Raw genomic sequence first — 24,757 nt, 5'->3', positions numbered from 1 at the left:
AAATCATTGCGCAAATGAAAAACTTAAACGGAAAATTTTGTAAATTTTCATATTCACCACTCAAGAAATTCTATGTAGGCAAAGCAGTTCCTGTCCTCCTCTATGGATTGGAGGCAAAACCTTTGCTGTGGAACTATGATTGGAACAAAATTGAGGGCCTCATTTGGAAATCATCCATTTCGCTACCAATGTGCACATCGTCAGTCAGTCTGAGGTTCGAACTAGGCTTGACCTCATTGAGCTGCTATGCAGAGTGGAAACTTCTTTCACTCTACCGCAATATAATCACAGCCAATAAGGCCACTCTCTTTTTCGATATAAACCAACATCTAAAGAAAGCAAAATCAAACCAGCTATCGAGCCTAGAAGAGAAGATTGGGCAGATTCTGCATAAGCTTGATTTAACAACAGAAATCCTTCTACAAAACCCCTTGAAAGTAAAAAAAAATCTAAAAATGGCTGACTGGATCGACACAATCACAAGAGTCAGAAACCTAAAATCACTGAACTCCTTCCTGATAGCAGACAGGAAACTTGGAACCATGCCACGTTACCTGGAAAAATTCCCAGATCGTGAGATAAGAAACAGCTTTCTCAGACTGGGTCTGAACTTAGCCTACACAGGAGAAATATTGGCTCAAAGAAACCAGGGAGAGAAGGCAATAAAATTCTGCGAAATCTGTAAAACTTCGAACCTCCAAACCTTGAAACATCTACTGTTGGAGTGCGAAGGCACATGGGCCATAAGAGTGTCTTTACTGAGGAGATTTGTCAGCAGAGAAGAGAGTCTAATTCAAGATGCATTCTGGAACAGACTGATCTCCGGCCAGGAAATCATGCTCACTGCAGCGATAGTAAAAGTATCAGAGGAACTTACTATTCTAACAAAGTATCAAAAGATGATACAGCCTACTGAGCTTCCTGGTTGACATTCTTTGGCCTCTCAGTTATTCTAGTTATTCCCTGGTTTCCGAGAACCGTTTGTAATTTTATTTAAGGAAATGCACTATTCTTTTGTAAAGGTTTTCTTTTAAAAACCAAAAACAAATAAATAAATAAAAGCAATGACGGACAAGGCCTTGCGAGAGAGGAAGGGAAAACTGCAGGTAGGTCGAAAACCCGACCGAAAAGCCTCTAGCGTCGAGTCGAGGTCCTGTAAGGAGAAATCTCCTCGACACGAAAGGCAAATGCATCAGTCTAGGTCCCGAAGTGGTTCACACCACTCTTCGTCTTCGACAAAAATGTCCAAAAAAAAGACGCCCCTGGTCCCCTTCCACCTCGTCCTCGGACGAATCCCCCAAAAGAATGAAATGCCCCACACAACATTCTTCCTCCGAAGAATTGGAAGCATTTAGAATGAAAATGATGGAGGTGTTTGAAAAGGCTAAGCCTCGGTCTGCGCCTTGCTCGGAAGCCGGCCGGGGGCGTTACCGTTCCGACACTCGCGCGCCCTTGAGCCCGGGTGATCGAAGGAGGAAAGATCAGGAACAATGCAGGACCCCGAGTGAAAAAGATTGCTCAAATCGACCTTTCGCGGTCACAGACACCATCCGGAACTCGACACACCTTGAATGGCGAGCCCTCGAAAAGCGCCTCGAAAACTGCTTTGTCGACCACTATTTCGTCAACGCCCTTGTCAATGTCGGCGCCAAATGTTTCAAAGGCTCCAATTCAGCCAGAAGCTGTCAAATAGCAGCAAAAGAAACTGCTGCAAAGGCTGTAAAACCTTCAGTGTTTACTGCTACACCTCTCCCAGAATATTTTTTAAACCTCTTCCAAGGAAAGAATATTTCAAATCCTTAACTTCAATTTTTGAAGAACAAGAGAGGTCTCGGGAGGAGGATGTTCCTTTTGGCCTGGAATATGGCACCCCAAACATCCCAGAATGCCTGATTTCTGAGGAAAGCAGAATGGGAGATCTGGTGAAAACCTTGCATAATGCAACCTGAAACAGATTTTGGCAGGCCAGAAACAGGGGAAGATGCCAGTCCCTCATACAGGCAGCTAATGACAAAGGTGGTTGAATATTTAGGATGGGCTAGACCACCAACTCAGTTTATCCAGGATGATCTGACAGATATATTGGATCATGGTCCCACCAAAGATCTGTTTTTACCCTTCCATGTAGCCTTACAAAATAAGGTGGCCAAAAACTGGGAGACCCCGGACTCTATTCCTCCGGTGAATAAATCCCTCACTTCAAAATACCGCCCTTCTAGTAGCGGCCCCGGCTATCGGTCCAAACACCCTACTCCTCAGTCTGGTGGTCCAGGCTGCCCCAGCATCAAATAAGGTGGCGTACCCTTCCATCTCTCCGGATAGGGATGACAAGCATGTGGATGGGTGGGCGCGCAAGGTATTTTCAGCTGGGAGTATGGCGTTAAAATCGGATAACGCCACATGTGCCTTGGTAAAATGTTTGTACACTCTGTGGGAGTGCAATGCAATGGCGGCCGAGCACATACCAGAAGGGGAAGAAAGGGAAGGATTCGTAGCCATTGTTGGAGATGGAAAGGAGGCCATGCAGGACTCCCTTCAGTCTGGATTGGACACTGCAGATAGTGTGAGCAGGTCCATGGCCACTAGCACGGTAATGCGCAGATTTGCTTGGTTGCGAAAGTCGGGTTTCGCACCAGACGTGTAAAACCATCTTTTGAACATGCCCTTTGACGGTTCTCACCTTGTTGGCAACAAGGCTGACGAGAGCCTTGAGAGGTTGCAGACCTCAAAAGCGGCTGCCAAATCCTTAGGAGCTGCTATTAGGCAACCTCAGCCTTTTCGTGTATCAGGACAATCTTGGATGGGACGATCCTATTGTTATTACTCCTCCTATGGAAAGGCGAGAGGAATGGCCAGTCAAAGAGGCCAGAAAAAAGCCACTTTTGGACGAGGAACACATGCAAAGCCAGCCCCAGCTGCAGCCTCTTTACCATCAGCGGCCGCTGCAACCGCCACAAAACCACTGTAGGACTTGCAACACAAGACACCTGTGGGAGGCAGGTTGTCACAGCATCTGCAAGAATGGCGAGCCATTACTTCAGATATTTGGGCTCTAGAAATAATAGCCCATGGTTACTGCCTTCCTTTTCTAAGGCAACCTCAAAGCAATCCACCAGGGAGACACTCTTTGAAGTTTTCAGACCCGCTCCTACAGCAGGAAGTCTTAACCCTGCTACAGAAAAGTGCTATATAACCAGTACCTGTAGCGGAAAAGTACAAGGGATGGTACTCCCCATATTTTCGATTCCCTAAAAGGACAGAGGACTGAGACCCATCTTGGACTTAAGAGGCTTGAACAAGCTCATCAGGAAGGACAAGTTCAAGATGGTCACTCTTTCTCAGATCCTTCAGGCCCTTCAAATTCAGGATTGGTTGGTGTCATTGGAGCTCCAGGATGTTTATTTTCATGTGCCAATCCACCTCAAGCACAGAAAATACCTGGGGTTCATAGCTGGCGATTCGCAATATCAGTTTCGAGTCCTGCCATCCGGGTTGGCCTCCGCTGGAGGGTCTTCACCAAGTTAATGGTAGTGGTGTCAGCGTACCTCAGGGGAGGGGCGATTCACATCTACCCCTACCTGGATGATTGGTTGATCAGGGCACGTTCTGCCGAACAAGCCCTGGATCATCTGAAAGTCACCTGCCACTTCCTCCACAGATTGGGCTTCTCCCTCAATTTCAAGAAGTCACAAATTACACCTTCCCAACAGCTCCAGTGCATAGGGGCTGTATTAGACACATCCTTGGGAAAGAGCTTGCCTCCCAAGTCGAGGGCTCAAGACATTCTTCAGATGGTTTCCAAATTCCAAAATGCCCAAAATCTCCAGGCCTATGACTTCTTGAGGTTGCTCGGCCTCATGGCATCCTGCATTTTCCTAGTGCCAGAAGCACGCCTGAGGATGATATCCCTTTCAATGGGCTCTAAAGACTCGATAGTCCCAGTTTTCAGGTCAAATGACAGATCTCCTTCAAATTCCAAACAAGGTTCGGCAGGATATTCTGTGGTGGACATCCTAAAAGGAGAACATTTTTGGCAACCATGGCCGGAGATTACAGTAGTGACGGACGCCTCACTCATGGGTGGGGAGCTCATGCCAACGATCTGACAATCAGCTGTCGTTGGTCTCCATCGGAGTTCAAACTACACATCAACCTTTTAGAGCTGAGGGCAATCATTCTAGCGCTGAAGGCTTTTCTGCCATCTGTCAGAGGAAAAAATATCCTGATAATGATGGACAACAAAGTGGCCATGCATTATCTAAACAAAAGAGGTGGTGTAGGGTCACTACCTCTGTGCAGAGAGGCAATGCGACTCTAGTATTGGGCAATTCAAGAAGAAATTTCCTTAACAACAGTTCATCTAGCCGGAGAGGAGAATATGACGGCGGATGCTCTGAGCAGGCAGAGTACAGTGTCCCACGAGTGGGAACTGGCTCAGGTAGTCCTTCAGGAGATCTTCACCCTTTGAGGAACCCCTCAGGTAGACTTGTTTGCGCCCAAAATCAACTGGAAGTGCCAAAGGTATTGCTCAAGGGAATTTCCCCCGAGAGGAGCTCTAGGGGACGCGTTTGTGGTGGAGTGGAACTTCCCACTGCTATACGCGTTGCCTCTGATTCCCGTCATTCCTCAAGTCATCAGGAGATTGAGACGGTTCAGAAACCGCATGATCCTAATTGCCCCGGATTGGGCCAGGAGAACGTGGTACCCGGACCGTCTAGACATGTCCATCAGCCCTCCGTTATGTCTTCCTCTGAGAGAGGACCTTCTCTCACAAATGGAGGGCCAGGTTCTCCATCCAGAGGTCAAGACTCTCAACCTTCATGCTTGGTATCTGAAAGGCTGAGATGCAAGGATTGGGACCTTCCAGATGACGTCATGGAGGTGTTGCTTTCGGCAAGAAGGCCAGCAACAAAATCTCTGTACCGTTGCCATTGGAAGAAGTTTTGCAACTGGTGCAGGGAAAAGAATGTTGATCCCGGAAGTGTTATCCTTCCTCTTGTCCCTGGCACATAGAGGCCTCAATGTTGGGACCATTAAAGGTTATCTTGCAACGCTTTCCATTTTCAAGCGCTCTTCGGAAGAATGTTCCTACTTTTAAATTCCTTTGATTGATACAATTCAAAAAAGGGACTTGACAATGTGTTCCCTCTTTCTCCTTTCCAAGTCCCAGTTTCGGACCTTAATCTGGTTCTAAAGTTTTTAATGTGTGCCCCTTTTTGAACCCTTGCACACTTGTCCATTAAGATTACTAACATTGAAAACTGCTTTCCTGGTTGCTTTAACATCTGCAATAAGAGTGAGTCAATTGCAGGCACTGTCTTCTGGACCACCCATTACTGTGTTCCACAGGGACAGAGTGGTATTTAGGGTTAAACCCTCCTTTTTACCTAAAGTTGTGTCTGATTTCCATTTAATTAAGAAAATTATTCTGCCTACGATCTATCCTCCACCTCATCCCAGTAAGGAGGAGGAAAGGTTGCACAGGCTGAACCCCAGAAGAGCTCTAAGCTTTTACATTTCTAGGCTTTCCAGCTTAGACTGGATAATCAACTTGTCATTGGCTACACCGGAAGGAAATTGGGTAAATCGGTGTCAAAACAAACCATATCACCTTGAATTGTGCTTTGCATTTCAGAATGCTACAGATTGGCAGGAAAAGATCCACCCGAAGGCTTAAGGGCCCATTCGACCAGAGGCATAGCCTCTTCAACAGCTTTTCAAAGAGGTGTTCCCATAAAATCTATTTGTGAGGGAGCAACTTGGTCATCGCTGCACACTTTTTCTAAATTCTATAGTCTGGATGCTTCCCAGTTTAAACAGCTTGCTTTTGGTAAAGCAGTGCTATATTCGGCTATATAATATTATTAAAAATCTACTCTCTACTCCCTCCTCCAGAGTGTTTTCTACACTGCTTTGGGAGTCTATCTAAGATGAGGAATACGTTGGAGGACACAATCCATTCGAAGAACAAGTTACTTACCAACTGGTAACGTTCTTTCGACTGGATGTTCCTCCAATGTATTCCTCATCACCCTCCCATCCTACCCCTCTGTAGATTTTCCGGGTTATTGTCACTTCAACTCTCGCAAGGCTGACACCTGGCTACCTACACTATCTATACAACAGAGCAAGTGGGGGAAAAACAGAACTGAGGCCAACGGGCGCAGCGCGTGCTACTCGTATACCCGATGACGTCACCCTCGACGGAGGCCTTCGAGGGACTTCGACTCGATGACATCGATGCACGGCGCACTCTGCCGACAAAAGATTTCAGAAGCAGCTAAAGCTGGATGGAATACATCTAGATGAGGAATACGTTGGAGGAACATCCAGTCGAAAGAACGTTACCAGTTGGTAAGTAACTTGTTTGTTTCATCGGTTTCTAATTGTGTACTTCATGCTTGTCATCTTAAACTATTTTCTATACTTGTCTTATTAGATCTTCGCACAGCTCTCGAAACGGTGGGTCATTAACGGGGATCTCCGGCATGGCCCTACAGTTGATTTCTTATCAATGATTTAACTGTGGCTTCATGGGAGGGTCTCTTCATGTTCCTATTCTCTTTGCTTGTCTTTGTTTTTCGCTTTTCGCCAGTGTCCACTTCTATTTACTTTAAATACCTCATCTATGAACACGGTTTTCATGCTCATTTTTATGCTATTATCTGCCTGTCTTCTAGCTGTTGAATCTGTTTTTTTATTCTTTTTATATTTTACCAGGCTTCAGCTTCCTGTTGGCACCAAACTCGCAATCTGGTTTTTCGAATGGATTGTGTCCTCCCACGTATTCCTCATCTTATGATAAATCGTTATCTCCAGCTTCGCTGCTTCGGAAAAAATGTTTTCTCGGCAGAGGGCACTATGCTAGAGGTCATGGCGTCGATTGTCCCTTGACAGACTCCGTACTCTGTCGACGTCACCGATGGTATAAATAGCTGGAGCCGCGCCCGTTGCTTCAGTTCTGTTTTTTCGATCGCTTCGCTATCGAGAACGGCGCGCTTGAGATTTTCTGTGAAGAAAATGCCATCTTCTTCGACACCCAAGACTGGGTTCAAGAAGTGTGCAGATTGTGGATCGAAAATGTCGATCACGGATCCCCACTGAGTTTGTCACAGTCACCGGACCGACGACTGTGGTTCCTGCCAATCCATGACCGAGAAAGCTTTTCGTGAGAGGAGAGGTAAACTGTCGGTGGGGAGGGAAGCCTCTAAGAAGGCTACGTCCAAAAAACATAAAGCGACTGATTCGAAGGAATCGGATCGCCATAGGCATTCAAAGAGATCTCAATCTAGGAGTAGATTGAGACACTCTTCTTCCTTGTCCAAAAAAATGAAGAGGAGACATAGATCTCCCTCATCATCTTCCGAAGAAATTTGATGTCCGACAAAATCGGATTCTCCCAGAAAATGGGAAGAATTACGTAAAAAGATGATGGAAGGATTCGAGAATGCGGCCCGACCCACTCAAATGAACCTCGGAAGAGCCATACCCCTAAGGTTGCTCCATTGGACTGCTACGACAGGGAGTTGTGGTTCAAAATCGCCCCTCTGTTAGACTTCCTTCTGGACGCCAAAAGGGCTGAGGCCCTTGAAATCCTACAGGAGGGGGAGATTGCTTCGGACCACGCCATCACGGTGGCAACAGACATCGCCGAAACCAGTTTCCGTCAGTTGGGCAACAGCGTTTGCTTGAGGCGAAGAGGATGGCTCAAGGCCACGGATTTCCGCCAGGACGTACAAACCAAGGTTTTGGACATGCCCTTCGACGGGAACAACCTGTTTGGGAAGGCGGTTGATGAGTCCCTTCAGGCCATCAAGACAGACACAGAGACTGCCCGGGCACTGGGAGTGCTCCAACGACGACGGCCGTCCTTTTGGAGCTCCGGAGGCAGACAAGGTGCCTCCAAGGGATCCGGCAGTGGCTCCTCCACTTACCGCCAAGCGGCAAGATCTTCGTCCCAGGAAGCCTACAGGGGACGCAGCAAGTCTGGTGGTGCCCGTCGTCGTCAAGGAGGTCAAGGAGGCAAGGCGGCCTCCAAACAAGATTGAACCGACCGTGGGGTCGTGCCCCCGCTGAAGCACCCCGGTGGGAGGCCGGCTGGCGAGATTAGTCCGCGTGTGGGTGTCCATCTCCACCGACCGTTGGGTGCTGGATGCCCTGGCCCAAGGGCACGCCCTTGAGTTTCAGAAGAAGTGCCCTCGCGTTCCACCCGTGGTCAGGAAGGAAAATCACGTCCCTCAACTACTGTTGGAAGTAAGGGCGATGCTCAAGAAGGGTGCCATCGAGCTTGTCCCAAAGAGGCTTCAGGGCTCCGGAGTTCACTCAAGGTACTTCCTCATAAAAAAGACAGGAGGATGGTGCCCCATCCTGGACCTACGACGACTGAACAAGTACATCAAGGCACAGAAGTTCTGTATGGTCACCCTCCAGCATGTGCTGGGACAGCTGGAGGAGGGCGATTTCCTGTCGTCGTTGGACTTGGAGGATGCCTACTTCCACATCCCCATTCTAAAAAGACACCGAAAGTTCCACATGTGTTACACAGCGCCCTCCGTGCAGTGACACAGGGGTGTCGTAGCGACCCCCAAACAGACTCCATACCCTGGGACTGACTACTGTCTCCCAGGGCATGTAAAGTCCCCATTGACTTTACTAGTCAACCTTTATGAACAAAACCAGTACAACCCATATTACTGTGAAGGTACTGGCAAGGGTTAATGGTTTTTCCCTTATGTTCATTTTCGAGAGGGTACCGTAAGTCCCTCTCTCAAAAGTTTCTGGCTGGTGGCAGTGGTTACTACTAAAAATATTCAACCGCAAATATTTCCCTATGGGATTTTCCCATTGTTCGAGGCTACCACATTTACTGACAGCCTCTAACATACTGCCGATTTATTTTTATATTAACTTTACTCCGGTAGGTTTTATTTGCCAGAACTTTTATATAAATTCTTTCTCGTCTTTCTCTAAGATCCTAACCCAAGTCGGGATCCTTTGTTCGTCCTTTTTGCAGGCTTCTGCCAAGAAGCCCTCCCTTCGGCGCCACTGAGTCTGGGGTGGATCCATTGTGTGGGAGGGGGAGTAGGACCCCTGGACAGGGTTGCCCCAGCAACCCATGTCGCACTCTGCCCTGATAGGCTGGAGGGCCTCCTGCCAGGATGACCACTCCACTGTGTGAGTGACATCTAGACTGTATGAATGGGGAACTTTTTGCATAAAAGCAGGGTCCTGAGGACTGGAAGAGCAAGACGTCACCACTGGAACTAAGAAGCCGAAGAGGAGAGAACCCAAAGACATCTGCACCGACTGAACCACCAGTGAAGCCCTGCTGCAGTGTCTCGCCACTTTTCTCCACCCGACGAGAGAAGATCTTCATCTGCAAGAGCCTTCTTCCCTTGAGCTGGTGGGGCCTACCAGTTTTCCAATCTCCTTCCTGGACCTGCCTTGGTCGAATCGCCAGTGCCCTGCACTCGGAGACCGGATAGCCAGGCACCTGTCCACCCAGACTGCGATTTAAAGGAGCGTACCTTTTATTTAGTTTGGCAGCACCGCGGCTGGTTTCATCCCTGGGCAGTGCAGTAACTTGAACCTTCCTCCCCGACGAATGTCTCTCTTCCTCTGCTGGATCTCCCGAACTGCAGGAACTGCCAGGAACAACCGCCACCACAGGAGCCTCTTCTACATTCTAAGGTACTTTGTTCCGCCAGGCCTCCCTTTTCGTTTGGTAGCGCTAAAGGTGTTTTAAATCCTTTTCCTACCTGTTGGGTTTGCCGCCCCTATAATCTAACATTGCCTTTCACCTTCTGTAACCACCTTTTCGAATCGTTTAACAAAGACTTAACTGCAGCTACAAGAACATTTTGCTACTGGGTACTTTGCCCTGTACCACTGACTCTGGTACAGGTCTATTGACTCTTGCTTAATCTGTTACAACGGCCTTCTCTAGATTGCTTCTCACCTAGAAATGTGTTGGTGCACCCAACTCTTATAACCACCTTTTCCTTCCCACTTTTAAACTTGTGAAGTGCCATTTTGCTTGGTTTTCACCTAAGTATTATACATGCTAAAGTACTGCCTTGACTAAACTTGTTCACAATCTGATTGGGGAGTGTTGCTAGGGTGCCTAAGAGTATATTCCTGTATAACTTGTCCTTTCCCTCCCTTGTGAGAAATTGCTGGAGTGCCATTTGTGTTTGGTTTTCACTGTGCCGTTTTGCTCAGTTTTCACTCTTGCTCAAACTTGTCTACAATTTAACCAGGGAGTTGTGTATACTTTTCTTGACTGATTTTAACTTGCTTTAATAACTGTGATTAATGTGTTGAACTAGAAGTGTGTAAAATAAATATATATATTCTTTTTAATACAAAGCTTTGGTCAGTGTTTCCTTGTACCATAGTATTGTAGCCCTTTTGTGTAAACCCTGAATACTGCTCTTCTCCCTCTTGAGATAAGTCGGACTGCTTAGCCACAGCTACCGACTAAATCTTTGTGGTACGGACTGATACCAAAGGGGATTTATTGCTCATACCTGTAGTCTTAATCTTCTGTAGTGCTCCCTATGGGAAATGCACAGGATTCTGCCTAGAAAAACGCATCAAACCAATTCACTGTTCACCTGCAGACATTGTTGCCTACCTCCTTTATCACATTGACTCAGTCTTATTATTTAACTTGCTTGAAATTAATTTACTTGCACTACCAGCCTCACAACAAAAGCTGCCATGATGTAATGTGTTGGTGGATGGACAACCCCCACTTTCATCTCCCTACTGACTGGGATCTAAAAGCGGTGCTTCAGAAAATAGTGGTATGTCCCTTAGATCCAATTCCTAATGCCCATCTGAAGGAACTCCTATACCTGATGCCCTGCCTCACTGCCATGCCATCTATCACAAAGGGTGCGTGAGCGCCTATCAGTTGACGAGCCATTTGTCATGTTAACCAATCATTGGAATTATCAGTCTTCTTTCCAAATCCCCACAATAGGGGGCAGAAACCGCTGCACACATTCAGTTTTCACAGATCGGCAAAAATCTATCTCTGTATAAACAAGACCCTGCATAAGACAAGCCAATTCTTTGCTTCTTTTGCAACAGGAAGAAGGGGTGACCAATGACTAAATCAACCATTTCATGATAGATTGTTCGCTGTATACAACTCTGTTACACATTGGTTCAAAATCCTCTTTCACTCCCAAAGCTCACTCCAAATGTATATTGGAGCAACGCTAGCGTTCATTGCAAACTCATTAAATGCTATTTACAAAGCATCAACCTGGAATTCAGTTCACACATTCACCCAACACCATTGTCTAGACATGCAATAGGGGCAGATTCCCAGGTGGGCCAAGCAATATCAAAACATCAGTTTTCAACCATTCCTTCAAATCACCTGCATGTTTTTACCTGGGTTTATTAGTTCCCATCCTAACGCTGTTCTTTGCACCATTTCGCTGACTCGCCTTCATTTGGTCAGTTCTACATACGGGACTAGATCAAATCGTTCTTCCCTTAGATTGTGGGAGCACTACAGCAGACCAGCACAACCTCAAGACCTACCCCTGCATTGCAGCTCGATGGTTCCAGGGGCTATTGTGTCTAGTCTGTCTAGATTCCTTCTAAGTAGCAGAAATATTTTAAAAGGTCCTACTCATCAGAAGCACTCTGACTCGCATCTGTATCTAGACCCCAATTAGTTTTAACAAAGTTAAGCAAAATCATATCTGGAATGCAACCTTGGGTGGTGACAGGGGCCCAAGCCTAGTGAACTCTTGTCTTGAAGTACGAGATGCATAAATGTGATGTACTTCATGGTTAACTGAAGATCCCATTATTTACAGTGGTTTACTTTGGCACTTAACTAATCTTATCGCCATCTCTGTACAACATGTGCTTTGAAGCAACCTGTGGTTTTATGAAAGGCCCACAGAAGTCCTCTCACAAAACTTAGTGGAAAATGGATGCAAAGATATGCTTGTTTTGGGGTATTTTCAGTGACATTTACCAAGAATGCCTATCTGCATAGAACAATCTGTTTAATTTGGAAGAAGTATTTTGTAATTTAACAATTGAGTTTCTATAATGCAACTTTAATTGTTCAATTTTCATAAGCAAGAAAAATGAATAGTTCTGTTTTGTTGCTGATCGTCGTCTTTTCTTCTCCACAGATGATGTCGGTGCATTCGGATTATATTGTTTCAGTGCAGATTTTAAACACATTGATGGACATAACTGTTAGCAATTGTGAGTATTTAAAAAGACAGCAATTTCAGTCAACTTTTCTACAGCATCCCATTATTTAAATACTATTGCACCCCTTGTTTATTGCAACTTTGTACCTAGGGTATAGTGTGAATCTTTAAATGTTCTATAACATTTTTCCCTAGCGTGATTAAAAAAAACGAAAAAAAACGTATTATTTTAAATAAATCAACCTATTTATTTCCATATTCTTAACTACTTATATTTCATTAGACACATTACTTAATCTTATTTTTTTTAAGTTAATTGTTTTGCCATATTTTATCGGTTTAGAAATGTTTAAGAATCCTAAAATGTTCATTCATGGTTTTATCAAGCATCCATTTGCTGAAATTTGCCAGAAATCCATTTGTGAAATTATTAATTGTGGCAGTCGTTTAATTTGCTCATTTCCTTTCGCAAAAGGTGTATTTATTTCAAATAGGTTTTTAGGGGTTTGTGGCAAGACCCCAAAATAGTTCACATTGCTTAGCTGCCTACTTGACATCAATTCTAAATGTTAAAGTTTTAAAAGTGGGATCAGGCCAGGTTTCTAACTGTGTCTCATTAACTTGCCAAAATGAAACTTGCCAAAATGAAACTTGCCTCGAGTGAATGCTAATGCCCGTAGGCCCATCTCAGTAGACTTTTAATTTACAGTCTTGCCTTTTTCTTAAAGTACTAAAACTGCTTGCATTTTTTATTTTTATTTCTCCAAACCAGGAAAGACGTTCCCTTTATGGAACTGTTTGGGTTTTAATTTTCTTGTTAAAATACCAACACAAAACCACATAAATCTAGGCTGCAAATGAACTATAGCAAAGATCCATTTTGTCCGTTGTAATCTTTTTTTTAAAAAATATTTTTTATTTTCATTATCCTCAACCAGATTACAGAGGAATGATGCATTTTAATAGTCTTGTCTAGAAGTGACATTCTGACTTGGTCTGGATCTTATCTATACAAATCGGACTGGGTCGCTCACTTCCTTTTAAACCCTTTTTCTGGATGAACATTTTCTAATATGTTGCTGTTTTCAGGTGTATTAGTATTTTTTTAAATAAAATGACGATGCATGGGAATTTTAATATTTATCCTGTATTGTCTTGTCTTCACGGGGCAAATGTAGTCTCTCATTTTAGGGGGAAGTTGTGGAATTGGATACCCTGGTCATCTTCTAAGAGCTAACCTGTACAGCTCAACCACAGTTACTGCCTAAGTGAGAAAAGGTATGCCTAGACCGGTAATAACAGTACCTAAACCATCAGACTGGGCGAGTCATACTATAGTTCAGTAAAGTGATTCCATAAAAAAAATGCAGAGGCTTTCTTTCAGTTCTAAGGGAAACACTGTGCTAGTAGTACTACATTTCCTATGAAGCACTTGGAGATGTGTAATCATAAAGCAGTAACATGGTTTTTCTTGCCCAGCAACAGTCTCACTCTGCCAATGTAGGTCACTTGCTGCCCTTCACCTTAATCCTACTTCCAGACCGCAATTCGAAGCTCCTCCAACCCATTGCCTGTGCCACTTAAAATTCCAAAGACCAAATCCTTATGGGAATTCCAAACTGATTTACAGATGTAACTGTTGGATAGGCCATTGCAATGCAAACATCTTTTTGTACAAGAAATGGAGACAGTGTTGCAAAATATTTAAGCTGTTAATGAAATGGCTATCATGAGCGAAATATCTTCAGGGCAGCTGTATTACTTTGGTGCCGGAACAGGGCAATACTTTAGACCAGGAGTTTGCAGCTTTTGGCTCTCCTGATGTTTTGGACTACAGTTGCTATCAGATTTAGCCATCAGATTCATCACTTAACACCCCACTCCCACTAACCTAAATATCGACCTGACTCTGGGAGGATCCCCCACTTCGCCTTGAAGGTGGAAAGGATTCCATCGGTTGTGTATTCTGCAGTCTGCCTTTTTAAGGGTACTCACTGAAATTAGGCTTTAAACTGCCAACCCAACCCCCTTAACAAGAACTGTTCATTCAAATGCCCACATGGACTTACTGCAGATATAAATTCCAAATAGGTTTTGAAAGGATGTGGTGTAGAGTTCTTTGGAACAACCTGGTCAGGGGATGTACTCTCTCGTGAGACCATCATGGATCTGAGGAACTTGAGCATGTCAATCAAGAAACAAGGTTTAGGATGACCATTTTAGCAGATCTTCTTCCACAACTTGACGCCTGATATTGCATTTTCATTGGACCATTCAGGAGGATTCCGATAAAAGAAAATTCTTGCCAAGGGTTTCGCCAAGTGCCTTGCTCTGGGTCGATTTAATCTGTACAGACAAGACAAGAAGTATGTACGTAGATGACTGGTTGTTCTGTGCAAACACCACAAAGGCGGAGTGGGGGTGGTGGCTTAGTGCCATGCCTTTTTAAGCTTCAACAGTAAATCAAGAAAAGTCATCTGATTGTCTGCCACGCTATTCAGTTCTTTGTAGTCGGCCTATCTAAAAGATTGGGTTGGATCAAGCCATCTGATTGCACAATTGCCAGTTTAGGCGGCATAGCAGCAGTTTTCAGAACAAAGGACAGCTTAACAATCAGAGAAGTCAATTCTGCTGAACCTGTTGTTCTCATTTTGCTCAGTACATTCCTATTTTGTCTCTTGGGCTGGTAATCTCTTTTCTTCTCCTCCTCTATTGTATAGTGCCCCTCAAGGTCTGTCCCTGTGCCACTTCTCGTTTCCCCCTCTATATGGCTCCTCTCTTGCTCCAATGATTCAACCATTCCTGTCAATTCAAATGGATGCCTATTTCCTTTTCTTCTCCTTTTGTGATTCACTCCATTCTACGGTCTTCCCACTCCCTGCCCAATCTTGGATGTGCCCCTCATTTCCTTCATTTGAACCTCACCACAAATGTAATTCTGACACCCCCCTTCCCCCCCTCTCCATCATCCCCTTCCTCTCTGCCTTCTGGTATTCTCTTCCCCTCTGCAAATCCCCCGTTTCCCCCGCTCATAATCTCTGCTTTATCTTTGACTCTACACTGTCCTTGTCAACCCACATCTCTAACACTGCCTGAATCTGTCGCTATTCTCTCACACCACTAAGCTTCTCGCTTATAATCCCTTGCCTCGACTTCTGTTCAATCCTTCTTGTGGTCTTCCCACCTCTCATCTTGGCTCTCTGCTCTTCCTATGTCTCTGACATCTGCCTCCTTTCTTTTACTCCCTGTTATCCTTGTTTACGCTTTAAGTGTACTATCAGTCTTCTTGTCTCTTTCTATTCTCCACGGCCCCTTCGCTCTCAATCCCAGTACCTCCTTTCTGTCCTCAATGCCCCATGTGCTGCATCACGCTTTGGCTCCTTTGCCCTTCTAGCTTCAAAATATTGGAATGCACGATATTTTACTATTTGCTCCTTAGCCTTCTTTCATATTTTCCATACCCTTCCTAAAAACCATTTCTTATCTATACTTCCTGACCCCCAGTTTGCCCTTCTTGGGAGACTGTTTTGGCATAGACAAAGTCCATCAAAAAGTGGAAATTGTTTTTGCAAGTAGTCAGAAAATGCAAGTTTCTAATAGATTGGAAAACTCCACTAACACTGCCTGTGGAAACTTTTGCCACAAGGGGACACTGCGCAACAGACCGCCTGTTTCGCTTGGCGCCTTTGCGCATCCCGCCTAATTGTTGAAAAAGATGTTGTCTTTACAAACTATGGTTGAAATAATTCATAAAAGAACGACAAGCACACATCCATATTAGAAATACAAAGGAAGTGTTAGAAACACACGAAAAGAGAAACATATATTTACAGTAGAAGAACAAGTACAGGGATTTGAGCAATTAAAATATACAATTCAAGAATTAGAGTTGGAAGTTTTAAGTTGTTGTGAATAAAGAACGCTCTGATCTTAAGAATTTAATGGAATGCTGGCTCCCCTTAATATTGAAGATGACTTTCACTTCACCCTTGTAAATAAAACCAGCACATCCGATTCATTTATGTAATCATACTAAAGAAGATACACCAATCTTTTATCATTGTTTGCTGCATCGTTAACATGTTAGACAGATTTTGCAGTGTGCAAAGAAAATAATCTTACTTGAAAATGAAGGGAAGATCTAAATAGTAGCAGTTTATTCTGAGAAAGCTATGGGCAAATGGAAAAAGTTTCTAAATATTCTATCAGACTTAAAAACATTTTATTTTTAAAAGATCTAAAATGTGGTTTATTGGTGGGCAGTGCTAAAACTACTGCCATTTCTGTCTGATTCCTATCAGATTACAGTTAGAGTTGCAATCACTTGGCTGTGAAGTGGAACAGCTGAATCTGTATTTTAATATTTGTACAGCAGCCAACCTAAAGAATAATTTGTATGACGAATTGGGCTCCAACAAAATAAAGACCTCATAGGTGTACAATTGTTTAAGCACACCTGTGAGAGTTAGCTCCAGGAGATAACATTGATATAGCATATTTTCTTGGGAAATATAAGGGGGTTAAAACTAAATTGAAGGAGTGCTATATACTTGACCATTGTTCACATCTTTCTAACATGTTTCTCTGAATTAATGTCCTCCACTTAGAATTACACTGATGACTTCTATAAAAAAGAATGTCCATGACCTAGTAAAAGACAGTGCTATCTTTCGCCTCAATCTCCAGAATATGTTTAACATTGTCGGGCCCCATCAGAGCATACTTGCCGACTATGTAAATATGACGTGAAAGTCGCTGAAACATTTTTTTTTATTTATAGACTGCGAAGCAACTATGGAAAAGAGACAACGGATTGGTTTGCAATTTATTCATAACCAGTTTTCGGTTGATCGTGAAGTGTTCTGGGGGAGATGATTACAAGGAAAACAATTGTCTCCAACGCTAGCTGTAATTCTATTCATTCCGGAAATTATGGGAATCCTTGGAGAAAATTATACAAAAGGACCTAATTCAGTGTTTTAATTCTATGGCCATACGAATAACAATGTACTTACTTCTAGGCAAAAGTCACAGTAACGTTAAGGTATAAAAGCATTGTATCTGTCTATGACTTTAGCTTGGTCTGTACTACATTTTATTACACTTTCTATTCACATGTTGTTATAACATGGTATAAAAAAACATTGCATTCTCCTATTGATTAGAATCACATGCTGTGCATATAGTCCGACATCTAGTGGTAATGGTATGGTATTGCATTTTTTTCAAAGATCAAAAGGGACGTTGACAAACACACTATTCCTAACGTGACGTGTAGTGTACCCAAAATCCCTCCGCATTGAGGTCCCACCATATTATGAACGCCCCCCCCAACCTAGTTGGTCGCCTATGCAGAGCTCAGAGTTTATATTGATATATCTATTCCCACAGCCTACGGTTGTTTAGTCAACTTCGACCACCATCTTGACGGCTGTATCGTGGGTTTCCTGCTGCCGATGCCTACATCTACAACTGCACAGCGACTTTTGACTGCGTGGCCTTTACAGTAGGGAGAGTGGGGCCATGTTTTCTTTCATCTGTTTGAGAATGCATTTCTTTCAATCATCTTTCACTTCTCAGTCTGGCTGCCGCTAATCTCTGCTATGGAGAGGACTCCTTTTAAGTTCTGCCCGTCCTGTAACGGTAAATCTCCCTGAAAAGACTCATCGCCAATGCAACACGTGTCTTCCTCGTGACCACGACGAATGCCCGTGTAAGGCCTGTAAACGCTTTGTCCTAAGATGCTGAAAGACAGGCGGACTAAGCGGTGGGCGGCCTACACTATGCAGGCTGAAAACCTTTCCCTGGCCGGCGCTGCCGCTTTGGACAAGGAATCCGTCGGCAGCCATAGCCCTGATTAGGAAGCCATCGGCCTTTACGTGGATCCTGCGCGCTCCCATGTGCCTGTCCTTGGCCCAGATAGGCAGGCCGTCTGCATGGTTATGGGGAAGTCACACCCTGGCGACAGGGGTACCCACGCACCAAGTGCACTTAAGCACACAACCCATAAGGCCTCTTCAGGGTCGTTGAAGAAGACCTTAATGCCCGTAGGCTTGCCAACGATATCAACCGTTCCTTCTGAACCTCGTGGTTTGGCGCCCTCCACACAACCGTACCCACGGCATGTGAGTGGGCATAAAGCTTCCTCTGGAACGGGCAGTTCTCTTAAAACTCTCACTACCGTCGACCTGCTGTCCAAAGGCGCTTGAACACCGAGGGACTCAGTGGTGCCGCCGACCGTGGCAGCGCCAACAGGTGCGCCAAATCCCTCTATGCCATCAAGACGGCTTCCGAAGCTTTGCAAGAAGCTTTTGTTTACCATTTTGGGCGCAGGGACTCCCTCTCCCTGAGAAGGCGATTCTGAGGCCCGCCAGCCTCTTTCTAAAGCTTTACATAAGGGTGCACCCCCTTTAGGCAGCCCTTCCCACCCCTGACCCTTCAGCTTCCTCAGAATGGACCAGGGAGAGGTTTGAAGAGTGTATGGCTAAGATGGCTGATTTCATCAACTTTTCGGACCATTATGACCGTGCCTTGAAGAGATATGGGGAAGTGGACTCATGCCCCATCCCCTCTAAATCTCAGAAACTTCCCTCCCCCTGTGCCCAGTTTCCCTCTTTGGAGGAACCACAGGAACACCACGATAATATCTTTGGGGACGACCCGAGGACCTGGCCCAGGATGTTTCTTACGACGGTTTTAACCTTTATGACAAAGACCTGGTCTATCAAGACCCAGACTGGGATCAGGTGCAGGACCAGAGCTAGTGGCACACACCGCCACATAACACGGACCTAGATGTCATCTGTCTGGATCCCCCTATTCGTCGCCAGATAATGACCAAATGCTGTGTAACTCCCTCTTAAAACGAGCAGCCGGCCATTTTAAAATTGCTATGCACGAAGCTGCCCCTGACTCAACTTTGTGGAGGACCTTGTCAAGGAAAAGACTCGGGTTAGCCAAGCCATTCCCTTATTAAATTCTATGAAAAGACGCCTGGCTCCTTCTTTACTGTCCCCCTTCCCTTACACAGGCAATTAATACCTGTGTGGAAAAATTGTTTCACCTCTGAGCTCCTCTCCATTAGGGGTCACGCCATGCCACATCGGACTCCTTGGTCGTAACATCTGTTAGGCAGAATTATATGCAGTACCCTTTGGGAATACCCCACACAATTAAGACTACAAGTGACAGTACAAATTCACCTTTGGTACAAGCCTGTAATATCCAGAACAAGTGTTAGCAGTAGCTGAGCAGCCAGAATTTTATCTCAAGAGTAAGTGAGCAGTATCAGATAGTTACACAAAGCACAGCAATTACTATGATTCAGGCAAACACTGACAAGGTTTCTTTAAGTAAAAGAATATATATTTATTTACTCAACAGTTGTATAACATTTCACTATTATAAGCAGTCTAAAAATCACAATCATAAATACACCACACCACTCCCAATAAGTTCCAGATAAGTTAAACTCACAAAATGAAGTGGGAGCAAAATGGCACTCTAGCAATTTAAAAGGGAGGGAAAGACAAAGATAGGTAAAAATAGAACCACCCCAACAGGTAAGTACGCGGGGCAATAGAGCAGTAGGAACTATAATGATAGATCAGGTAGAAAAGAGTTGGGGCCAAAGTCAACGGGACAAAAGTCTTTTGCTCAATATCACACAGCTCAGGGTAGTTCACAGTAATGTTCATGCCACGGGTTCCGGATAAAATTGGTCGGCAGAAAAGGTAATGTTCAAAGAAGAGAAGGACAAGCCCTCGGTTTGGCAAAAGATTTCACACACTTTCACCGCGGCTGAACGAAACTAGCAACCGGGTTTGCACAGTACCTTAAAACAGAGAGGGAGCTGTAGCTGAGGCGGACGTTCCTGGTAGTTCCTGCAGGCTCACGGTTCCTGAAGCGACTGTCGGACTCACAAGAAGTAGGAAGACTGGAGGGTCCTGCACTACCCAGGGAAGAAACCAGATGCAGAGCAAAGCAACGAATAAAAGGTGCACTCCTTAAAACCCAAGCAGGGTCCGACCTTCCTGGCTATCCGGCCCACTGTAGCTCTGTACAGCGAATTCAACCGGAGGAGGGGTCCTGGCTTGTAGTTTGGGCGAACTGGTTGGTTGCACCAGTTCAAGGGAAGAAGATTCCTGGAGGATTCTCTCGTGTGGTCAGGGTTGAAAATTCGGACATGCAGCAGGGCTTCACCGGGCGGTTCAGCCATGGTAAGGGTCCTCTTCCATCAGCTTCTCATCGGTTCTTTTGTTCCAGTGGCGACTCTGCCTTTCCAGTCCCAGAGACCTGCTTTTTATGCAGTCTTCCCCCATTCATACAGCCTGGCTGTCAATCACACAGCAGGGTGGCTGTCCTGGCAAGGACAGTCACCCAGCCAATCAAACGGGAGTGCGACTTGGGTTACCAAGGGAACCCATGGCAGGGGTCTTAAAACCCCTCCCTCACATCCTGCCTACCCAGACTTTAAGGCGCCTTAAGGAGGGCTTCTGTGCAGAAGCCTGCAAAAAGACGGCGAACAAAGGAACCAAACCTGGTTTTGCGCGCGGAGTAAAACACACAAAAGACTTTTACAACAAGAAATTGCGAATAAACCCAGCCGGAGCAACATTAAAATCAATATGGTCAAGCGGGTTTAAGTTCGAGGCTACTATGACAGCCTAAAACAATACCATGGTTATATAGGATAACCGCGGTAGAAAAAATATCATAGTTACCACTGCCACTAGCCAAGTGTTGATGAAAAGGGAGCAAAACATTGCTCCAAGAGAGGCGGACAAAAAGGGATAAGAATTAACCCTTTCCAATACTGCATTTAAGATGGGGTGTACTGGGTCTGTGGTTTAAAGAGACTACATAACGTTAATGGCAACTTTACATGTTTCTGGGGGACAGTAGTCGGCCCCAGAAAAATGGAGTCAGTGGGAAGTCTAAAAGACAACCCAGTGTTACTGCACTGAAATTGCTGTGTAACACACACCAAAGTGGTGCTCATGGAGTAGGTGAGGCTCCAGAGCCCAAGAACACACAAAGGGTAAAAACATACACAGCATAACACATGTAAGAGTGGGAAAGGGCTCACAGTCTTACCAGGTGAAAAAAATAAATCCTAGAAATCCAGCAAAGCTGCTGAGGGACTCGGTAGGTAAGGGATGAGAATTCTGCCTAACAACCACTCGCAAGTGGGCAGGGGTCCCACTGTCCTCGGCAGAATCCCTTCCAGACAAGGACTGTAAAAAACAACTCTACGCCCTTGGTAAGCGCGTCACCACCACTGCAGCCTACGCCATGAGGATTGCCAACAATATCATGCTCCTTGCGAGCTACAGTGATGTTCTGTGGGGCCTAGTACAGGATGGCCTTCAGGAAGTTCCAGAGCCTACCTGATCATGCCTGCTGATGGTCGTGGCTGAAGGCCGACTAGTGACCCAGAATATCCTGAAAAGCACTCCGGACTCGGCCGAAACCGCAGGACGCACCCTTGCTCAGGGAACCCTACTCAAGCAGCATGCCTGGTTGAAGAACTCTGGGTTCAAACCAAAATACAAGCCTCCTTAATTAACAAGCCTGTGAAGGAATCCAACCTATTCGGTAAGGCGTTTGACGACGCCCTGGAAACTGCAACAAAAAAAAGAGCACAAGACATTAAAGTCACTTAGCCAGATTGCGGCTAAACCCTTTCACCAGTGCAGCGGACCTAACGCCGCCAGTCCTTTGGTGTCCAATCCTTCTCCCGCTCGCCCCAGGGCCAGTATGGCTCTGGGGGTGCCCCCTGATCCTCCGGTCAGGGCGCCTCTGGCAACTTCCAATATCAGCAAAGAGGCTCTCGTGGGGACAAGGGCAGAGGTAGAAACTTTGCTCTCCGGGCTCCACCTTCAAGTGACTCGCTGTTACGGGTCCCCTCCCAGGCTTCCCTGGTCGGGGGTCGCCCGTCATCATTTATCCACGCCTGGAAGGGGATCGCTTCATATCAGTAGGTACTAAAGACTGTTGCCCATTGGTACTGTATCGAGTTTCTCTGACCACCTCGCTACCACCCACCAAGAAGCAGACATCCGTCGCCAGAACACCTGCGCATCCTGCTGGAAGGTCAGGTCCTACTGGAAAAGGGCGCCATCGAAGTTGTATCCCATCTCCAGGTAAACAAGGGTATTTATTCAGTGTACATCTTTGTACCCAAAAAAGGATCAGCCCCGTTTTAGACCTGCACCCTGCAAACAAGTATGTCAAACATCAAAAGTTCAGGATGACATTCCTTCTGGAGGTACATGGCCACATTGGACATGAAAGATGCATACTTGCATATTTCAATGTTGCCTGCGCACAGAAGGTACCTCAGGCTCATGATAGAGGACACCCACTATCAGTTCAAGGTTCTCCACTTTGGCATTGCCTCAGCCCCAAGGGTGTTCACCATGGTACTGGCGGTAGTGGTGGCTCACGTGCGCAGGCAGTTCAACCCAGTCTATCCCTACCTCGACGACTGGCTCAGAACAGTGGATTTGTATGGAACATGCCAGACACATACCCAGAAGACGGTAGATCTCCTCTTCAAACTAGGATTCTCCATCAACAAAAAGGAATCCAGCCTTATCCCCCTGCCAGGTGAAACAGTTTCTTGGGGCTCTTAATTCGAACAGAAGACATGCTCGTCTTCCCCTCCAACGAGAGGGTACAAAACATATTGTTCCAGATACCTAACTATGTAGCCGGTCACCAGGTGACAGTACACAAAGCCATGCAACTGCTGGGGATGATGGCTTCCTGTGCCTTCCTAGTTGATTACGTTTATATGCGCATGCGTCCCATGCAAGTGTGGCTCTCAAGGCAAATGGTGTTGCCAGTGGCCAGTGAGAGGATCTAGTGGTTGTCTCGGCAGCCCTCGTTCAGTCTCTGCAGTGGTGGTCAAAGGAGAACCGTCTGCAGGGAAAAACCTTCACCACTCCCGCAGTAGAGTCCACTCTCACCACAGACACATCTCTGTTGGGCTGGGGGTGGGCAGTAGCATCCAATCACATCAACCTGTAGGAACTGCTTGCAGTGTTCAAGGCCCTGGCGGCTTTCCAGACACGCCTCCAGGGGAAGACCGTTCTAGTCCTCACAGACAGTACCCTGGCCATGTACTACTTGAACAAACAAGGGGACACTCACTCTCTAGGGCTATACATGCTGTCCCAGAACATCTGAAAGTGGGCACTAAACACATGATCCTCCGCTCACATGTTCCAGGGGAACTCCATCTAACGGCAGACGTACTCAGCAGAGATTTCCCACTACCCGTAGAGCACGAGTGGCGAGGACGTTTTACACAACGTCTTTGCAGAATGTGGCTTTCCAGAGTGACTTGTTTGCCACCCTGGACAACGCTGAATGCCCAGACTATGCCTCTAGATACCCACAGAACATCTCAGAGGGGACTGTCTCTAGATAACATAGTCCGGGATATTTACCTATGCTCCCTTGATCCCCGATTCCCTTTCTCAACAAGATAGTGCACAAGCTGCACCAGAAACCAGTCGCAATGATCCCGATGGCCCCTGTGTGGGCCCCTCTGCCTTGGTTCTCCCATCTCATGACTGCGTCAGTCTAAACACCCAGGAAACTGCCATGCCCTTACAACATGCTGTCCCAAGATCAGGAACGGACTCTACACCCATTCCCCCAAAACAGGCTTTCTCCCCTAAACCAATCACTGATCATACTGCCCCCAGCCAATGACTGCCCTCTACCTAAGCCCCTCCTCTGGCAGCCTTCTTCAGATTTTTACCACACGTTCAAACGTTGGGAGTCCTCGTGCTTTGCTCTTCGAGCTTTTGCTGTGTTTTTTGCTTTTTTGAGAGTTAAACTCTATTTTTCGGTCAATCGAGCCCTTGTGCTCCATCGATCATCCTTCCGACTAACAGGGACCTGTTTTTCTGATTTTTCAGCACCTCTCAATGGCTGTTTTCGTCGAGTATTCTTCTTGGAGGCTTCCAGAAGATTCTACAGGCCTACACTGCGTGGATCATGCCGGACGAGAAGGATGGCGCTTCCCACTTCAAGCTTTGCTCCGACTGCGGTTTGCGAAATTTCTACATGGACGACCAGCATTCCCAGTGCCTGTACTGCCTGTACCCTACGCATAAGGAGGAGGATTGTGTGATTTGCCGTGGATTCACGAAGCGCACATTGAAGGATCGACACCAACGGTTGGTGTCATGGCTGCAGTCCAAGGCCTTTGCCCCGGGTAACACCCAGAGACATGCCTCTGGATCCGGCAAACCTGAGCAGGCTTCTAAGTCCTTTGAGGGCGCCCCGCCCGTGAAGGCCCAACACAAGGCCAAGCACTGCAAGTCCGCTTCCGTCGTGGTCGCTGCTACTGTAGGTCTCGCGACGGTAAGGGCACAATCGTTATCCCCGTCTGCATTGATCTCCTGCCACCACTCTGGATCGTCTTCCAAGAGGTAGTCAGCTACCCCGGGGAAGCTGATAGAGAATCCAGACAAGGCCAAACAGGAGAAGGCCAGGCAGGGTGCAATGGTCGAACCACCCGCGACAGAGAAGGCCAAGGTAGACAAGCA

The 24,757-nt window shown here is 45.9% G+C and overlaps 1 protein-coding gene across 2 annotated transcripts in view; it reads left to right on the top strand.

The window, feature by feature from the left end:
- SLF2 (SMC5-SMC6 complex localization factor 2) overlaps nt 1-24,757 on the top strand; it is a 1,286,318-nt gene that overhangs the window by 637,492 nt on the left and 624,069 nt on the right. For both annotated transcript variants that reach the window (XM_069611667.1, XM_069611668.1), the window contains exon 10: nt 12,168-12,243. In XM_069611667.1, coding sequence (XP_069467768.1) covers nt 12,168-12,243 — 76 coding nt within the window. The remainder of the gene's footprint in view (nt 1-12,167; nt 12,244-24,757) is intronic.

This window comes from Ambystoma mexicanum, chromosome 8, assembly GCF_040938575.1.
Source record: "Ambystoma mexicanum isolate Mex_15411 chromosome 8, UKY_AmexF1_1, whole genome shotgun sequence".
Classification (NCBI taxonomy): Eukaryota; Metazoa; Chordata; class Amphibia; order Caudata; family Ambystomatidae; genus Ambystoma; species Ambystoma mexicanum.
Note: the sequence above shows the minus strand (reverse complement) of the source record. Positions and strands in the feature narration are given on the sequence as shown.